The sequence below is a fragment of the Narcine bancroftii genome, chromosome 2, assembly GCF_036971445.1.
Source record: "Narcine bancroftii isolate sNarBan1 chromosome 2, sNarBan1.hap1, whole genome shotgun sequence".
Taxonomy (NCBI): domain Eukaryota; kingdom Metazoa; phylum Chordata; class Chondrichthyes; order Torpediniformes; family Narcinidae; genus Narcine; species Narcine bancroftii.
The window spans coordinates 173,679,166-173,698,795 of record NC_091470.1 but is presented as its reverse complement, the minus strand read 5'-3'; the positions used below and the strand labels follow the sequence as shown (position 1 = coordinate 173,698,795).

Sequence of the window (19,630 nt, the reverse complement as noted above, 5' to 3'; positions counted from 1 at the left end):
CTGCCCGGCCGCTCGCCCGAATTGGACTCGACTGATGCTGTATTGCTGGTGAAACATGGGCGCATTGTTTCCTTCACTGGCCATCTGCCCCTCCCTCTGCCAGAGATCATCCAATAGCAGCCCTGGTGTTTGGGATTCCACCAGCTTGCATCATGAGCGCCTTTGATGTGTGCGCGTGAACTTCGTCTACTCACCTGGGCAGTTGACAAGCAGCATTGCCACTACTTGGACCTGAGTTCTGCTCAGCCAGACTGCCGAGGGTGGGACTGGATGCTGCTGTGATCAACCTGCTTATTGGTCATGGGACATCCCGTGGAACAGCATGGGCTCCCTCGCCTGAGAAAGCACAGAAAGTCAGACATCCTTATAAGCCACACGGGTGGCCCACTTCCTGTGCTCTCTGTGAATAGCAACCCCGACTTCTGTGTCTAGGAACAGAAGATTCTTTGCCCTCGTTAGGGCCTGATTTCCTCTCTTTGATTTAGGTAGAACTGGTGTTTCCTTCATGTACTGAAACCCAGCCTCTATTTGTGTCTTTTCTAGGACTGGCAATTCTGCAGAGCACCAAACCAGTGGCTCTCGGCAAATGGCATAGACTGAGAGCACATCGACATGACAGGGACGGTTCATTGACCGTTGACAACGAGGAAGAAATCCGAACCGTGTCTCCAGGAAAAAGCCAAGGTCTTAATCTGCGAAGCCCAATGTATCTCGGTGGTGTGGCGAAATCAGAAGTTCTTCCCAAAGCAATCAATGTTACAGAGGGGATTGATGGGTGTATTGCTAAGGTGCGTTTTTGAACCAAGGACATAGGGAAAGCTACTTGTTGACACCAAGTCTAAACATGTTCTCCTGAGCACTGCCTAAAGACTGAAGAGCTTGCAGTCCACTTCTCGATTCTGATGTGTATTGAACGGTGGGAGAAGCCTGTGTTGATCACTTCTCCCCCACCCCTCCACCAGTGTAAAGCCTGCACCCATCTCACCTGTCCTCAACTCATTCCCAGTTAAACCCCCACTTCTCTCCACTCTTCCCACAAAAGATTCTTGCCTTTCCCCCAGTGCAGTAAAATAACCCACCAAGACCACCCGTAAATTGGAGGAACAACACCTGATTTTCCATCTGGACACTCTCCAGCCAGATAGCATTAACATCAACTTTTCCGGTTTCCGCTAACCTGCTCTTCCTTTCTCCCCCCCTCAGCTCTCCACCCACTTTCCTCTCTATTCACAGAGCCATCCCTCCTCCCACTGCTTGATGCTGTGCCCTCTCTCCCTTTCTCTTGTGACCACGCTCCTCCCCCTACCTTTTCGAAAACACCTGCTGACTTTTCCCATACCTTTGATGAAGTGCTCGCGCTCAAAATGGCGGTTATGTATGCTTATCTTTGCTACATAAAGGACACTGTTTGAACTGCTAAATTTCTCCATCTTTGTGTTGTTACCTCAACCACAGTGTCTGCAGATGTTCGTGTTTTACTCCTACCTGTTATCATTCCCAGTCATGGACCCTTGCAACCCTGGTGAAATATCCCCTCCCCCCCCCCCCCCCCACCTCACCAACCCAACGATCAGAAACTCCTTGTGTGACTCCTGCACTCCCTGCAGCCCCAGATGTTGTTTAGTTCTTTGCTGACCTCTTCAAATGAATTAAATAACTAAAGAATTACAAAAAGACACCAGACATGAGAGAAATCCTACAGGAACGACCCTTCTGGTGGGCGTTCATTGACATGATCCCAAGTGCAAGTCATCATCCCAATCTGGGAAGAATAAATTGGGTCAAGTGTGGGTTATTATTTGTACCAATGAGATAATTCCAGCACACATCCAGTCTCTTCTGACTGGTTTAAATCTCTCGTGGAACTGATCTTCCCCACTATTGGCAGATTGATTGGTGTCACTGAGTGGTCACTCTGCACCTCTCGCCTCTCTCTTATTAACCAGGTGTCAATCAATGGGAAGAAAGTGGATATCTCCTACACCTTTACAGAGAGCCAGGATGTGGATCAGTGCTATGACAACACACCGTGTGACCGTGTGCCTTGCCTTCATGGTGGAAGATGCGTGATGATTGGGGAACGTGATTATCAGTGCATCTGTACGAATGATTACCAGGGTGAGTTGGCAGGTGCTTCCACGGGGCTAGTTTCATGCCATCTACAGGTGGGCAGAGTTCTGCTGGGATGTCACCAGCATTTATTGGGACAGATTGATAGGGAACATTGCCATATTGTCTAGACCAGTGGTTCTCAACCTTCCCTTCCCACTCTCACACTACCTTAAGCAATCCCTTACTAATCACAGTGCACCTGTGGCATAGAGATTACAAATGGTGGAATGTGAGTGGAAAGAAAAAGGTTGAGAACCACTGGTCTAGACAATTTATGTGTGATGTCACACTCGAGGAGCATTAAATCCATTGGTAAAAATGACGAATATAGTTACAAAGCCTCTGAATGGAGCAGACATGCCAGAGTTCAATGCTGGAGAAAGTCATTTGTAAAGGGTAAAGGGTCACCAACATTTCGGGTGCAATGGTATATTTGGGCTGATGAAGAGTTTGTGTATTGCACTCAACCCCAGCATCTACAAACGTTCTTGTTTCAACAGTTTAAACACTTGTCAGTCTGTTCCTCAGTCAGATTTATCAGCTTCAAGGAGCCAGGATCCATCTGCCCTTCTAACCCCCACGCTGCACATTCTCCTCAGTCTCACAGCTGCTCTTTGCTGCCTCAGCAGCAGGGATGGGTATTACAACTGAGCCTGGGTGATGGAAGCCCACCCCTCTTTCGTGTCCTGTTAACACTGGACAACAAATTTTTTCAAAGAGGTTCGTTCCTGAAAAAAATTGGGGATGTTGATGGCCGACTTCAAGCTGAACACAAATATCATTTTAGATTTGCTGCATCACGTATGAAGTTGGAGAAACACTAAATTTACTTTTATTGAATTTAGCACGTTTAATCGTATAATGAAGCTGACACATTGTGTTAGTTCAACAGACCTAAAAATGTTTTGCCGCTGATTTTTATTTGTACTCAGCATCTGATGCCTCTCGTGTCAGTGTCCAACAATAGTCGGCCGGCATTGATGGATTCCAGTTGCCCTGATTCTGCTTTTCCGTGCTCACAAAGTCCCGGTGAAACCTTTCACCGTGTTCTTCACTGACGGCACCAAGATCAGCAGAGAAGACGTCCAAGTGCGAATGCAGAAAATGAACATGTTGCCCTTTATGGTTTTGTCTGCTTGAAGTAGACTTAAAATAGGACAGGAAATCACAAAAATAGGTTATATCTTAAAAATACGATACCTGATAAAGGAAAATTTTTAGGTGATTTTTATAATCAGCGGCCCAAAATCCATAAAATACACCCAAAACTGTTCAGGAAGTAAAATCTTCATTGTCTGGTGTAATTTGTGACAACTCGCCAAAGGATATTTAATTTTTTAGATACCTTTGCTATTTAGAAACACTAAAAACTGTTGAAACATATCAAAATAAAAATAATTGAAAAAAAAATCATTTAGTGCATTAATTAATTTAAAGTATAAATATGAAGTGAAATAGTGAAAAATAAATGTGAAACAGCCAACTGTATCTTTTTATGGAAAACAAGTGTCCCCATTCAAATAAATGGTCACCACGGGCAGCGTACTCTTGAGGGGACAGATGTGAAGTGCATGTATAGGAAGAGATCAGATGTATGTTTCAGATCCCCTGTATATTCTGTTCCACAGTGAAGTGTGCAGATGTAGACATTAAAGAGTCAGTGAAAAACAGAGGCTGATCAGGTGATCATTCCCTTTGGATTCACCTAACTCATAGAATCCTGAATTTGCAGACACTGTGATTGAAGTTAAAAAACACAATACTGGAGAAACTCAGTTGGTCAAAAAGCAGAGATAAGGACACATAACCAACGTTTCGGGCTTGAGTCCTTCATCAAGGTATGAGCAAAATGTAGACAGGCCTGGACTAGAGTCTTGTTCCATACCATTTAGAAGTGCTTTCTGTATGAAATCCTGAGTTTGGGTGATGCAGGGGCGTAACAGAGTTCGATTTCACTAATTAACATCTTCCACAGTGAACTGTGGAAAATCACACCAACCTCTCCCAGCTCCAATACCAGGATACAGTTCTGGCAGTTGACCACTCTGTTCCCATTTAAGGACCTATGACACCAAGCATTAGGTCATTCTCAGGCCTCTCTCCCTTCAGAGACCTATTCTGTTCTGGGGGAAACTAAGCAGGGTCATCTATAGGAAGTAAAGTGTAAGCAAATTTTCAGGCCTTTCAAGGCATCAGCAAAATATAGCTGGGCACCTATGGGGGGAGGGAGAAAGGGACAGGAGCAGGTATATGGGCTAACAGTTAAGAGGTGAATATAAGTGGGAGGTTCAAAGAGAAAAAAGCTGAGAAGTGATAGGGAGAGGTGTCGGGGAGGCTGGAGGAAAGGAGACAAGGGACAGGGTAAAATATAGACGGGGGGAGGGGTTTAACGGAAACTGAAAAGGTCCAAGTAAATTTCCGTTGCCGTCTTCTGTCCTGTTCTATGCTTGGAGATCATTGTACACCTCTTCACAAATTAATTTCAGGTTTATTCTGTGCTTCGGGCTTTATTCCTGAGAGCAAAGCAGGCTGAGGGGTGGTCTTACGCGGGCTTATAAATCTGAGGGGCATGGATGAAGTGAATGTTCACGGTCTTTGTTTCCATGGTAGATGATTCTAGAATCTGGGGCATAGGTTTAAGATGGGAACGGAAAGATTTAAGAGGGACATGAGGCAACTTTTCACTCAGAAAGTGGTCCCTATCCAGAGGAAATGGTAGAAGTGTGCACAGTAACTATGTTGCAAAGGCATCTGGACAGATTTATGGAAGGGAGGGCCCTAGAAGGATATGAACCAAATGCAGGCAAATTGGACTAGCCCAGAATGCCAGCATAGATGAGCTGGGCCGAAGGGCCTGTTCTACGCTGTCACACTTGATGACAAGAGAGTGGGCAATGTGCAGTCACTGGCACTCATTGATCTGTAGCAATAAAAGCAGTCGCTAAATACTCCAAGGAAGGTCTTGGTGTTAACCCAATGAGCCCGTTCTTCCAGGTGGTTTGGCAACCCAGGAGTTGAAGGTCGGGAGGGGCTGAGGGGGTTAGTGAGGGTTAGGGGTCAGGGACAAGAGGGGTGGATGAGTTCCTTTTCATTACTTGTGGTCCAAAGTTACTCCCACGCCCACCCCCAATTGAATACCTCCCCCAAATGCAGGCCCATCTCACTCATCACCCCCTTCCAATCAGACCCGCCAGCCGGCCGACACCCAGCCCTAGTGCAACCCTTGTTGTTGGTCCACTTTCTCCCCTTCCTCCTGATTGGCTGTGCATTCCACTTTAATCTCAACCCCAGTCTCTGATTGGCTAATCAAATTGTGAGGTACAAATTCTCGTTCCTCCTCCTTTCACTTAACCGCAGCCCCAACTAGTCTCTCCCCCGCCCCCCCCCCCCCCCACCTCCTCACTGCCCTACTCAGGACACAGCTCCTGATCTCTTGTAACCAGGAGACCTTTGAGAAACAATGACCTCGATTCCCTGAGATCCCTGTGCACATTCCATTGGTATGGTGAAAGGAATGCTGCTCTCTCTGCCAGTTTTACCCACGTATATTAACAAGGAAAACAATTTCCCCGTCTTTTCATTAGAGCATTGTGTTTTTACTTCAAATCAGGGAGTCTACAGACCTTTTTGCTTTACTCTGCGTTTTTTTTAATGCTGGTTTATATGTGAAGTTTAATTTCAGTTCTTCTCTTTCCAGGTAAACACTGTGAAATCTTCCAGGACAAATGTCTGCAGGGGAACCCGTGCATGAACGGTGGAACATGTGAGAAGGGCCGATGTTTGTGTCCCATGGGATACACTGGATCAGACTGCGAGCTAGGTACAGATCTGCTACAGTCCCATCCCAACTCTCCCACCATCTGAGAGATCATCAGAATGTTTCCTGTGTCCAAGAATCAGAAATGTTCTTTATCACTGGGCGGGTGGTTTTTGCTGAGTTTTGTGAAGTGAGCAAACAAAGAGTCACTGGAGGAGCACAGCGGGTAAGACAGCATCCACGGGTAGAAATGGCCAGTCACCGTTTCAGGTCTGGACCTCATGCTCACTCTGAGTCCAAATGTGAGCTTCCTTTAGCCAACCATTTCAACACTCCCCCAGCTATTCCCACAGCGACATGTCTGTCCTTGGCCCCATTTATTGTCAAGGGGAGGCTAAACATAAACCTGAGGAACGACTCATCGTATTACTCCTGAACAGCCTTAAACCTAATGGCATAACCATTGATTTTTCCAATTTTAGGTAACCATCCTCATTTGGTTCCACTGTTTCCACCTCTTCATTACCTGCTCCTAGACATCTTTTCCATCACACTTCCCCACTCATTTCCAGTCATCTCTCCACCTGTCTCTCCACCCCTCCCATCTTATGTTCTCTACTCCATCACCTCTGGGCCCCTCCCCAGCTTCTTTCCGCCTTTATGTATGCAATTTCACCAGTCTAGATAAAGGCTCCTGACCTCCTATGGGTTCTGCGAGACTGGCTGAGTCCGTCCAACATTTCTGTGTTTTGACCGAAACGTTGGCTGACCACTTCTACCCATGGGCACTGCCTGACCCACTGAGAACTCCCAGCATCTCTTTGTTTGCTCAAGATCCCAGCATCTGGAGGCTTTGTGTTGCTCTGTGTGACTGATGTGTCTGCTTCACAAAGGAGGTTACTGTAGATGGGTACTGAACAAGAATACAAGAAAATAGGGCCTTCATTTCTGCCAATTGTGTCAATTTAGCCCAGGCCTCAATTCCCTTTCTGGGCCAGTTCTTTTGAAAAAGATTATCCACTTGCATTTTTAAGCAACCCAGTCCACAACCATCCAAGGCAGAGAATTTAAAGTCCAACCACCCATTGCAAGGAGTTTTACAGTTACAAAGTTTGAGGTTCGTGGAAGCGACTCAACATCTACCCCACCATTCCCTGTAGGATTTAAATGTTTTAACACGTAAATCCTACGTGTCTTCTGCACTCCAAAGTATATGCAGTAAATGCTCCGATATCTGGCACCTATGGGGATTGGTAGAGCCCGGATAAGTAAATTTGACAGTTGTTTGAGATTGCATGTAATGTGATTTGTGAACTGGTCGCCGATTATAACCTTTTGTAATTTTTTTACCTATTTATTTTCCGTGATTTTTTTTGCCGGTTACTTGATGAATTCCGGATAACGGGGATTTTACGGTAATTCTAACTCTCAGCTGTCCATCAGCAGACATCCCTCTCGTCTCAGGAACTACCTCACCAACAACTTGCTCAAATACAACAGCAATCTAACCCCTCGGCAATTAAAACCAATATTCCAAGTACCTTTCTCTCTACCTGCTGCATCTGGCTATGCATGAACTTTGTGATTCATGCGCAAGAATCCAAGGTCCCGGCGCTCACTTGCAGACTCCCCACACAGAAGGAAGTCTGTCCATTAATGTACTCCTGCCCCAAAACTCTCTCACATTAAATTTAATTTGCCCACTTTTCACCAAGAGCAACTTTGGTTTATTCCATCCCTTTGAAGTGGAATACCATCTGAAGGTTCTTCCTAAAATTGGTCACTGCCAAACCAAAGACAAATGAATAAAATATTTGTGAAAAACTAAAGACATTTGGAACAGAAAGCAAACACCAGTTAAAGCAGCATCTGTAGGGATAAAAGGCCATCTTCAAGGAGGGTTAAGGAAGAGAGTTCTGCAGCTCAGGAAGTGGCTTAAATTCCAAATAGCCAATGGGGGTGATGGGAGTGGGACACGCGAAGGTTGACCTGGTGGAAGTTGGAGTGAATGGATTGCAATAACATAAGCAGTTAGTGCAGCGGTTAGTGTAGTGGGTTGGTGTAGCGGGTTTGAATCCCATGCTGCCCGTAATGAGTTTGTTCGTTCTACCCATTTCTACATGGGTTTCCTCCTGTTTCCTTCTACCTTTCAAAATGTAGTGGGATTGTAGGTCATATTAGGTGTAATTGGGTGGCACAGAAGGGCCTATTACCATGCTACAAATTTTTCAAAAAAATTAAAAACTATCCCCTGAAACATCTCCAATGCCGATTGTACATTCAAATTATGAAGGAAAGGATTGCAAATTTTGGCATATATGGAACAAAAACAAATTACGGAAAGAATTCTGTGGGTAAAGCAGCATTTATGGAGGCAAAAGGTACAAATTGATGTTTTGAGTCTAGATCCGGCATCAGGACAGAGAGGGAAGAAGAATAATTGTCAGTGTTTAGTGGTACAGAAGGGATGGAGACAGGGAATAGAGGCTGTAGGTGATTGGTGATAGGGGTTGATGAGCAGATGGAACCAGATGGGGAGAGGGGATGGGCAAGGTGCAGAACACTAAGTGGGGAGGTGTATGCGTGAAGGCAGGGATCACCAGGGGAGTGGGTTACCTGGAACTGGAGAATTCAGTTGGGGTTCTAAGCTAACCAAGTGGAATATGAGGTATCCTTCCAGTTTGCGAGTGGCCTCTCCGTAGCAGTAGAGAAGGCAAGAATGAATAGGTCATTGTGGAGTGAGAACGAGAGGGAGAGTTGAAATGGGTGGCAACTGGGAGCTCCAGGTAACCATTCTGAACAAAGTGCAGATGATCCATCAAGTGGTCACCTGGATCACATTTGGTAGCAGAGAAAGGAACTTCAAATGATGAATCACCCCTCCCGATCCTTTCAGACTGTCAATCAATGTACTCTGAGAGCTCAATGGTTTTGTTATAGGCTGTTCAGTGGATTTGCTTCTAAGCTGGGCTCTCAAAGGTATTCCACTCGTCCCATTCTCCCTGCAAACTTTTCTCTCTCACACGTGTAAGATAGTGATGCCAACAAACAGATAACAGTTAATAGTCATCTTTGTCTTGGAACCTCAAAACATTGGAAATGGTGAGCGTTGAAGTCGTGAACCACCAGATAATTCTGTCAAAGTAGTAATGTTGGTGATATCGAAAGGTCCTTCTGTCATTAATTTGTGTTGATTCACTTTACTAAAACTCTTGTTAACTTTTAACTATTTGCACAACGCTGTTTGTTTGTGAAAGATGCATGCTCAATGTCCTGAGATCTGGCATGGGCTGAATTATTCCAAGGACACAAAGGAACAGAGGCAGGGGCATGTTCACAGCTTCCGGGAAGGGGCGCGACATCCCTACTGGCCCACTCAAAGTGGAGAAGGAGATTGTGAGCACTGGGGGCATACACAGGCCCTGCACCAATGGTAGAAGGGAAGCACCTCACACACCACCTGCCCCCACAGCCCTACCTACCCTGTCTGTGGAAGAGTCTGCTGTTCCCACATTGACCACATTAACCACCTCCAAACTCACCGAACTGGAGTGGGGGGGCGTCATCCTAATCAGGGATTGTCTGCAATATTGCAGTCACTTTTTTTCACAAGAATAATTCAGAATATTTATTAACTACCCTTTTTTTGTATTGATTTCCTCCTTTCAATTCAATTGTTCACCAATGTAGTTGTTTTTTTTTAAACCAAGTACCTGTTCGGCTACAGCAAGTTAGAATTTTGGTTCACATGTACATGGTACAGTATGTAAGACAATATGTTCATGACCAGAATCATCCTCAATGCCGGAAATAGTCAAAGAAATGGTCATGGAAAAGTGCATTAGGTATAATAATTACAGAACATTACAGTGTTCAAGACTATGAATATTTAACTCTTGCGAAGGGAAAACCCCGAGAAAAATTATCCTCTGTGACCAATGAACGAAGTAATTGCTTGTCCCTTGTATTTATCTCAATCCGTTTAATCCATTGAAATGTTATCAGGGATGGAGAGGACAGTTTTAGGGTAAGTGATTGATTATTTAGGACCAGGAAAAGGAGAAATGTCTTCATTAGATTTCATGTCAATCTCTGCAATTCCATTCCTCAAAGAATTAGGAATGGTAAATCCTTAAATACTGAAAGTTAATTTCAAACACAAAGAAGGATGGAGGGTTTGGGGATGAGGAGGAGCAGTGGAGTCGGGGCATAGTGTCATCAGAAGGTTAGTTAGCTCACCAGGCAAATTCCCTCCCCTCCTCCCAATTCCACTGGACAACATTTTCTTTCAAATGGTTTGTTTCCTAAAAAAAAATGGGGATTATGAGAGTCAACTTCAAGCTGAGAACAAAGGTAATTTCAGATTTGCTGCATCACGTAGGAAGTGGAGAAACATTAAATAAATTTTGATTGAATTTAACACGTAAATCCTACGTGTCTTCTGCACTCCAAACATAATGATGCTGTCACGTTGCACCAATTGACCTGAAATATTTTGCCGCTGATTGTCGTTTGAACTCGGCATCTGATGCCTCTCGTCAGTGTCCAACGAGTGTGAATGCAGAAAATGAATTTTCTTTCTTCTTTTTAAAATATTTTTAATGAGTTTAACATGACAATCCATATACAAGATAATAATACATAACAAAATTAAGCTAAACACGCAATATGAAATTTTTAAATTCCATCCCTTATTATTAAAGGTGATTGCCTATTAAAATAATTATACTGTTATAACAAATTGCATTATACCTTAATGAAATCTAAAGAAAGGGCTACGATCTAGGATAATCATAATTAAACCCCATAAATTAATTTATCTAAAAGGGAAAAATAACCTCAACCAATATGAATCTAACCCATCCCTTTCGTCAAGGTTACAAGAGAAAATCAAAGATGGATCAGGTCGTGACCTGAAGACGGACGGATCACTCCTAGAGACTCATATCCTCGAAAACTGCCCATTATGATAGTTTTCTATAAATGGGCCCCAAATCTTTTCAAACTGAATCTTTTTATCTATTATTATTACCTAATTTTCTCTAAACTTAGATATGACATTACATCCTGTAGCCACTGTGCACAAGTCAGTGAAAGTTCATTTTTGCATTTCACTCAAACTGCCCGTCTGGCTAAAAGCTAAAACTTTCTCTTGAGGTGCCGATAAAAGTTTATCCGGTTCACGCAAAAAAAAACAAGGCAATTAAAGGGCGTGGATCTAATTTAATCTTAAAGATCATTGACAAAGACTGAAAGATATTCTGCAATAACTTTGTAATTAAGGCATTTCCAGAACATTGGAATCACCGAGGCTTAAAAAATCTTACACTTTTCACAAAATGAATTTTCAATGACATGGGTTTTGTATGCTTAAAGTAGACTAAAAATATCTTTTAAAAGAAATAGGAAAATTTTGAGATGATTTCGTGATCAGAAATCCATCAAATACATCCAAAAGTGTTCAGAAAACAAAATATTCCTTGTCCAGTGTTTTTATCATCTGGGCATCAGGGATTTTTCTTTCTTCACAGCAGGAGAAACTTGGCAGCTGATTTGGACACAGCAATTCCTACAAAGCACAGGGAAAGGTTATATCACAGGAGACCATTTGTTTTATTAACCTTCTTTGTTATTTCCTCCATTTTGATAGAAGGGGAATCAGCTTGAGCTGAGATTGCACCTGGGGAGAGAGAGTTTATGAGGCCTAACCTCTGAGACCTGGATTAAAATTTTCATTTTGAAGAGTCATATTTTGGTTTGACTTGTTTATGAACATACTTCATTTGACATCTCCTAATGGGTAGTGGCTCAGTAAATGCTTAAATTCCCTTTAATCTTTGAAGGATATCGAATTCAGGCACAAATATATTGTGGACTTACCAAGGTGACATTGATGATAGGAGCCTGTGGGATTTAATTCCTTCCAGTTCTTGAATATCAAGATGGGTCATGAGGAAGCAGTAACAAGATGCCAAAGCACATCCTCCTTGTTTTTAGCTATTAATCACAGTATAGTTGGTGATGCTAAACCAACTCTCTGGGGATCCAAGGACTCTGCCCCAAATTATGAGTTAAACCATGACTTCGTTCAATCCATGTTTAACCTTGATCTTCAGGAATGGGCTTCAGGATTGATCGTACTTCAGTGTAACATTACAATTCCTTTGAATCAGGCAATACAATTTGAAGAAATTCAAAAGGAATTGTCCCTCGATAATACAGGATAACAGTGTTGATAAAGGGTCCGGACCTGATGAATTAACTCTCCATGGATGCTGCCTGACTCATCAAGTCCTTCAGCTCAAGATTCCAGCATTTCTAGTGCCTCTGGGAGAGCAGAATCTGGGCATTGTTCACAGTTCCATCCTTTACCAAACTCTGCACCAGACCCAATCACAACTTTCTCCAGTGAGAGGCAAGAGGAAACAATCAAAAAACTTGCTGCCTTCACTTTCAAGAGGAGTATGTTGTTTGCAAATATTCGATATGTCCAGGAGCATCTTTGACCTCACTGATTACAGTGAGAGCAGTTTCGTCCTTGAGCAGGGAGGGGCCATGGGTCCCAGCCCAGTCAGCTGGCCAGGGAGAATGCTACATCATGATACCACAAGGTGGGGAGTGGCCTATTTTGTGCATCAACATAAAGATTGGTTGAGACCTTGCGTGCAGAACTTGAAAATCTTCAGAAGAATGTAGTTATCATTAGCTGTCCTGGAAGATCAAAAGACCATTTATTCTTTGCTCACATCAGCTTTAAATGATCTTGCTCTTCCTCAGAATGGAGTCGTTCAGTTCTGGGAGATGTCCCCATACCAACTGCAAGAGTCCAACCCAAGAATATGACTGGTGGGATCATCTACACACCATGACCTGTGCTCAGACGTCTCTCATCTGTCGACTTTTGGTTTGCTCTTTTTTTTCTCAGTATTCACCAAGAGCTGATTCCAATTTTAACTCAGAAAAGATCTACTGCAGTCTGAAACATTTTGGACGAGGTTCTTCCAGCGTCTAGGTTTGTGCAATAGATAAAGTGTTATTAACAAGCTCGTGCACAATTCACACATCTGCACGAAGGTTTACTTCATATTATAATTAAATCAAAAAAATCCAGAATCAGAATTTATTGTTATGAACATCTCACTCATTGTTTTGAGCAGCATTGCCGGTGCAAATATTGCAATAAATTACCTTTTTAAAAATCAATTAATTAATGCAAAAGGAAGAGAAAGTGAGGTAGTTTCTGTGGTTCATTGTCCATTCAGAAATCTGAGGGGAAACACCTGTTTTTATGCCGTTGGGTGTTGGTCTTCAGGATCCTGTATCTTCTTCCTCTTGTAGATGACCTCAACGGAGAGGAAATTGGTGCCCTTAAGTTCACAGCTCTCGGTAGCCTATTCCTGTCCTGTGCATTGGCGCTCTAGACCGGACGTTGATGCATCTAGTCAGAATGCTCTCCACGGTCCACCTGCAGAAATTTGCCGAAGTCTTGGGTGACGAACCAAATTTCCTCAAACTCCTCACAAAGTGTAGGTGCTGTCAAGCCTTCCTGATGATGGCATCCATCCACAGGCATGAAAACCCTGTAGAAACCCCACCATCTGCACAAATAGAGGCCCCAAAAATATGCTTCTTGCTTCAAGAAATGGTGATATTGACGTTTTATTTATCACTCTGAACTTCCTGCCTGTGGAGGGAATTTTATTGTGTTGATGTCGCTTGGGCTTTCAATTTATACCAACTCTGGACCAAGTATTTTTATTGATCTATGTAAATCTGAATTTCCAGATTGCTTATTCCATAAAAGTAAAATTAAAGCATGACGTGGGGAGGGATCCTCCACTCACTGTGTGGAGTTTCCACGCCAGTTAGCCAGCACAGCCGATGAGACATCAACCTTTCTTTATTCTGCCTCCCCCACTCAATAGAGTAAAAGTCCTAAAATTCAGACTCCTCGTGGAGTGGGTCAGTCTGTCTGGATTTTGGGATTTTATGGATTCTTGCAGTACTTTTAAAATTCAAATTTAAGGAGGAATAAAGATAAAGGGGTGCATTTTGATAGTTGTTTCATTAGTAAATACATCGTGCTTCAATGATCAAATTAAGCAGTTTTAAAGAGAACACAACAAAAATGTAAATATAATTTTTTTTTCACCTCGAAGAAACAGCTCGAAATTATGTTTAAAAATGACCATTGTTAACTACAGTATACAAATGAATGTCTTTGTTGTAAGATTACCTGTATTAAATGTGGTCGCTTGTTGCCGCTGTGCATCTGTGGCTCTTACCCACACACATAAACGCCCGCTAAATTTGAAAAGCTTGAGCGTTCGGATTCCTGGGTGCTCCAGATTTCTGGCATCCAGATTTTTAGACTTTTACTATACAGTGTCCTTTCTACAGCTGGTGTCCCAGTTTTTATGCAGGATTGCACTCTCACTCAATTCTGCTGTTGGACCATTGAAAAGGTGGAAGTTTATCTGGTCCATGAGAGCATTGTTTCTTCGGGGAGTGGGGGTGGTGAGAATGGTCAGTGTTATTCCGTTACATGACAGAGATGTATTGATTCATGTTTCCAGGGTATTTAATGGTTTGTGAAGAGATGCAATGGCTTGTTAATAAGTTTATTTACACTTATACAGGAATGCCTGCTGTTACCTCAGCACCAGAGTGGCACATGGAGGGTAGTGCGGGTAATGTCATTTACCAATGTGTTGACCCTTAACCTAACAGGAAGTGATGATGGTGTCTAATTTGGCATGATCCCATAGAACTAGCTGCTTACAACTGCTTTTTGTAACCCTTGTCTGTTAAATGATGCACTGAAGCCAGAGGGGATTTTCCTGAAATTCAGTGGATTTCTGGCAGATACCTCTGGCCCTGATGTTGCCTCACCACTGAAGAAGTTTCATGTGATTACACTCTCTGTTTGGAAGGACAATATGAGGGCCCTTCATATCTAGTCTTATCTGGGGTTGCCAGGACATCAGCAGATTTACTCATCACCCCCCCCCCCACCCTTTCAATGTTCCTCCCCAACATTAATGTTTGACTGGGAATTAAAACTAGCACAGTAGAACCTGAAAATCTGCAGACACCCTCATGACAACTAGCGTGTTGATTATATTTCCTGAGACTTCTCTTCCCGACTGCTTCATTGTAATAGATTCCTTAGCTCCCTGAAATTCCAGCTCAATTCCTTGCTTCTTTTCCCAGGGCGGCAGTTGGTGCAATGCTGTCACAGAGCCAGCGAACGGGGTACAAATCCGCCACTACTTCGCAGAAGTTTGCATGTTCTCCCCATGTGTACGTGGGTTTCCTCCAGCTGCTCCTGTTTCTTCCCGCCCTTCAAACCGTACATGGGTTGTAATTGGGCAGCTCCGGCCCATGGGCCGAAGGCCTGTTACTGGACTGCACGTCTACACTTTAAAACATTTCTCTTCGGTGACACTGAGCAGCCCACGTTATTCTACCAGCTGTGTGGCTGCCATCTCTTAACTGAGCTGATTGCAATCACTGAACGCAAGCCTGCCTTGTTCCAGTCACCCCTCCCTTCACCCTGAAATCCGTTACACGCACAGCTTCCCAAGCAACTAGAAGTCCTTCACTGATCAACTGGGAAAATAATTCCATTCAGACAATGAAATGATGGGTGGGTGAAACACTAGACTGTTCCTGCTCATTTTAATAAGGGAAATGGAGTGAAAATAGAAGTCGTGGCAAGGTAAATGTGGTGGACAGTCGCTGCAGTTGCCTTGAATAAAAAGCCAGTTCAGAGCCTAAATCCAATCCCTGGTGCATCATTTAGCTTTATCAATAAATGATCATTACTAACACTTTCATGTAGTGTCTTTAAACCATCTATTGGAATGAACCCAGATCCCTGATTAACCTTGTAAACTATCAAGGGAGAAGAATCACTTTTGTGATGCTTTAACCATTATCCCCACATCCCCCCCACAGATGAGGTTTGAGGTCCAGAAACTGTTATCTCTTTGTTCACCTTGGAACACATGTTTGTTACCACCATCTCGATATGTGAAATGTGATCAAGGACAAAGCACAGACATCTCGTGCAATTCCTGTCTACAATCTTTTCCCCTTGTGAGTCTGCATTCTGGCCCGATCCATCTGTAAAGAAACAAAGTTCAAGGCACTATATGAAAGAGTTAACAAATTGCTTTAACAAGATTAACCCTATCACCCACAGGTGGTAGTTAGTGATCCTGCGAGATTTTAACTTCTGCAAAATGATTACTGGAATTGTGCAATCAACTGCACATCAGATGATATTTGTCTTTCAAAGTTTTGGGCAGAAACACGGTTTATTAAGTTGCGTGAAAATGTTGATATGTTTATGGTGATTACGTTGGTGTAAAAATGATTTCAATTTCCAATAATAGCATTTTTTACTTCATAAGAGAATAAATGGCATTGAGGCATGGGTAGTAAATCTGGAACTCACACTATGTTAATTCATTTAAAATTAATTTCTACCCATGAAAGGAGTTAAAATGCTGGTGGTTGAAAATCTTTCAACTGAGTTGCACGTTGAGTTGTAGATTTATAGCTTGGCTGTAAATTGATAAAAACATCAGGGCAAAGATTCCACAGTTATTAATAGACTCTGAGTGGAAACTACAACCTCTCTGTTTGGTGTCTAATATATTTGATCTGTATTGAATTGGGAGCCAACTCCACCTCCATACCCTTCACAAGTGTGGTCTCAAGGGGATGGGCCCTTGTGTGGGAATTGTTTACAGTCTATTTTATTATCCCACATCTCTTAGTGTGATATACAATGTGTATAATTAACGCTCTGTGGGAGGATTTATTTTTCCACTTGTTACCTTTGTAGTTCTCGTTCTGAAAGACTTCTCACCAACAAAAAGAAAGAAACTGTTCTAATCTGGGATCATGAGAGCCGACGAGTGTAGCAAGATCCCATAATTGCAACATTATCGTGATCAGATAGACTTTCTTTAATCGTTTTGACTGAGAAGTGAGCTTTGGTCGAGATGACAGAAGAACCCTCCCTGCAAGTTTTGAAATGAATATGTGTTTCTTTTTGTAATCATTGGTTAACATTTTAACCAAACTGCAACATCTCCGACAGTGTAGCTCTCTTCAGATTAAACTGAAATATCAGCCAAGGGTCTGAAGTGGACCTAATGCTGACTCTCACCCATAGCTGACCACCCATCGCAGGTCACTATGAAATCATAGTCACCCTGGGTTACAGGCCCAGGATAGAAAAGAGAAAGGTCCCATGTCTCTTGACAAGCCCTTGAAGCAAGAAGCTGATGCAGTGCACAGGCGGTTGCTGTCTCACAGCTACAGAGAGCCAGGTTCAATCCGGACTTTGGGCACGGTCTGTGTGAACATTGCATCTTTTCCCTGAGGGTCACATTTACTCCCACTTCCCAAAGGCCAGCAGGCTTGCAGGGTGTTGAGCCATTGTGATCTGCCCCCAGTACAGGTGGTCTGTAGGGGATTCGACCACTGTGATCTGTCCCAGTACAGGTGGTCTGTAAGGTACTGTACCACTGTGATCTTCCCCCAGTACAGGTGGTCTGTAGGGGATTCGACCACTGTGATCTGTCCCAGTACAGATGGTCTGTAAGGTACTGTACCACTGTGATCTGCCCCCAGTACAGGTGGTCTGTAGGGGATTCGACCAATGGATCATCCCCCGTAAAGGAGTTGTAGGGAAAGTGGAGAAAGAGGTTGCAGGGAAAATTAGAAGGAAATGGGATTGTTTTGTGTGCCAGTGGGTTGATATGGACTCCAAGGAAAACGGATCTTTTAAATTAAATTTCAGATTTATTGTCAGAGTATATACATGATATCACATACAATCCTGAGATTATTTTTCCTGTGGGCCAGGCAGAATTACCACTTATTGGAAGTGCAAAAAAAAAATGACACAACATATACATGTAAACAAATAAAGAAATATAAACAGACTGTACAATACAGAGAGAGAAAAAAAAATCAATAAAGTGCAAAAGTAAAAGCCTTAAAATGAGTCCCTGATTGAGTTTGTCGTTGAGGAGTCTGATGGTGGAGGGGGTGAAGCTCTTTATGAACCTGGTGGTGCGAGTCCTGTGGCACCGAAACCTCTTTCCTGATGGCAGCAGCGAGAACAGAGCGTGTGCTAGGTGGTGTGGATCCTTGATGATGGCTGCTGCTCTCCGACGGCAGCGTTCCCCATGGATGTTCTCCATGGTGGGAATGTCCTGGTCTTTGTCCACTACCTTTTGCAGGGCTTTATGCTCAGGGATATTGGTGTCCCCAAACCAGACGAGGGTTTGCTAGTTTAATGAGGAAATCTGAGAGCAGCAGGAATCTCATCAGGCAGTCCAACCACAAAACGAAAATCACTGCGGGTCACAGCTGACAATAATGGGACGGTTATACAGGCACCGCAGTTCGTTTAATTCACCTGGTTATCTGTGAAACTGACGGTGATGTAGGAATAACCTGAATTATCACAGCAGCTGCCTTTTGCCTCTGTGCTCTTTGTTTCATTCAAGTTTAGTTGGTTAGCTTACATCTTGCAAAAAGAAAAGTGAAAACCAAAGATGAAGATCAGCAAGTGGGACGACTCCTCACAATGATGGTTCAGAAGCAATTTTGTTAGCTGGTTTATTAGATCAGGTGGATTGTAAAGTGGGACGACTCCTCACAATAATCATTCAGAAGCAGTTTTGTTAGCTGGTTTATTAGATCAGGTGGACTGTAAAGGATGCGATAAGGCAGAGTTTAGTAGCAAGGTCTGGGCTGGGGGAAATGTGGGCCGACGCTAATGTAATCTTTCATTTTTGTGTGTGTGCAGATTCTCCTGTGCAGTATGGAGCTCTCATCCACAGTGGCGGCTATATTGTTTTACCAAAACAGATGTTCCCGCGAAGGTAAGGGTGAAGTAGGGCAGGGGCAGTCGGTGTGTGGGAACGGGGGTGGGAGGGGGGTGGCTGCACAGGAGATGCAGTTGAAGGTGCGGCTGCACGGGGCACTGCAGGGCTGTAGGATGCACGAGGACATGACGCAGACGTGGGTTCCTGGGGAATTGTGGAGGTGTGACACAGACGTGGATTCGTGGGGAGTTGTAGGCATGTACAATGCATGGGGGTGTGACACAGACGTGGATTCATGGGGAATTGCAGGGGTGTAGGATGCATTGGGGCATAACACAGACGTGGGATCATGGGAAATTGTGGGGGTGTAGGATGCATGGGGGCATGACACAGACGTGGGATCATGGGAAATTGTGGGGTTGTAGGATGCATGGGGGCATGACAGACGTGGGATCATGGGGAATTGTGGGGGTGTAGGATGTATGGGGGCGTGACAGACGTGGGATATGGGGAATTGCAGGGGTGTAGGATGCTTGGGGGCGTGACACAGATATGGGGGTGTAGGATGGATGGGGGCGTGACACAGATGTGGGATCATGGGGAATTGTGAGGGTGTAGGATGCATGGGGGCGTGACACAGACGTGGGATCATGGGGAATTGTGGGGGTGTAGGATGCATGGGGACATGACATGGACAATGGGCAACTGCTGGGTCTCCAATTACATTTTGAATCCTAAACCTGGTCAAGGTTTGACCATGGTGATCTTGGTGTGTGGAATTACCTCTGTAACGTTGTGACTGTGGAGGGTGAGTTTAAACTCAGTTTGGATTTAAAGGGTATCAATATTTTGACTTTTTTCATTGGATATAATGATTATGATGAGCAAATTGATGCTGAGTTTATTG

The 19,630-nt window shown here is 43.6% G+C and overlaps 1 protein-coding gene across 7 annotated transcripts in view; it reads left to right on the top strand.

The window, feature by feature from the left end:
- Positions 1-19,630, top strand: part of hspg2 (heparan sulfate proteoglycan 2) — a 556,383-nt gene that overhangs the window by 518,139 nt on the left and 18,614 nt on the right. For 5 of the 7 annotated variants that reach the window (XM_069919159.1, XM_069919161.1, XM_069919158.1 and 2 more), the window contains 5 exons: positions 544-788; positions 1,947-2,118; positions 5,810-5,932; positions 14,509-14,559; positions 18,705-18,780. In XM_069919159.1, the coding sequence (XP_069775260.1) occupies positions 544-788; positions 1,947-2,118; positions 5,810-5,932; positions 14,509-14,559; positions 18,705-18,780 (667 nt within the window). The remainder of the gene's footprint in view (positions 1-543; positions 789-1,946; positions 2,119-5,809; positions 5,933-14,508; positions 14,560-18,704; positions 18,781-19,630) is intronic. The other 2 variants (XM_069919165.1, XM_069919160.1) reach the window with 1 other exon arrangement.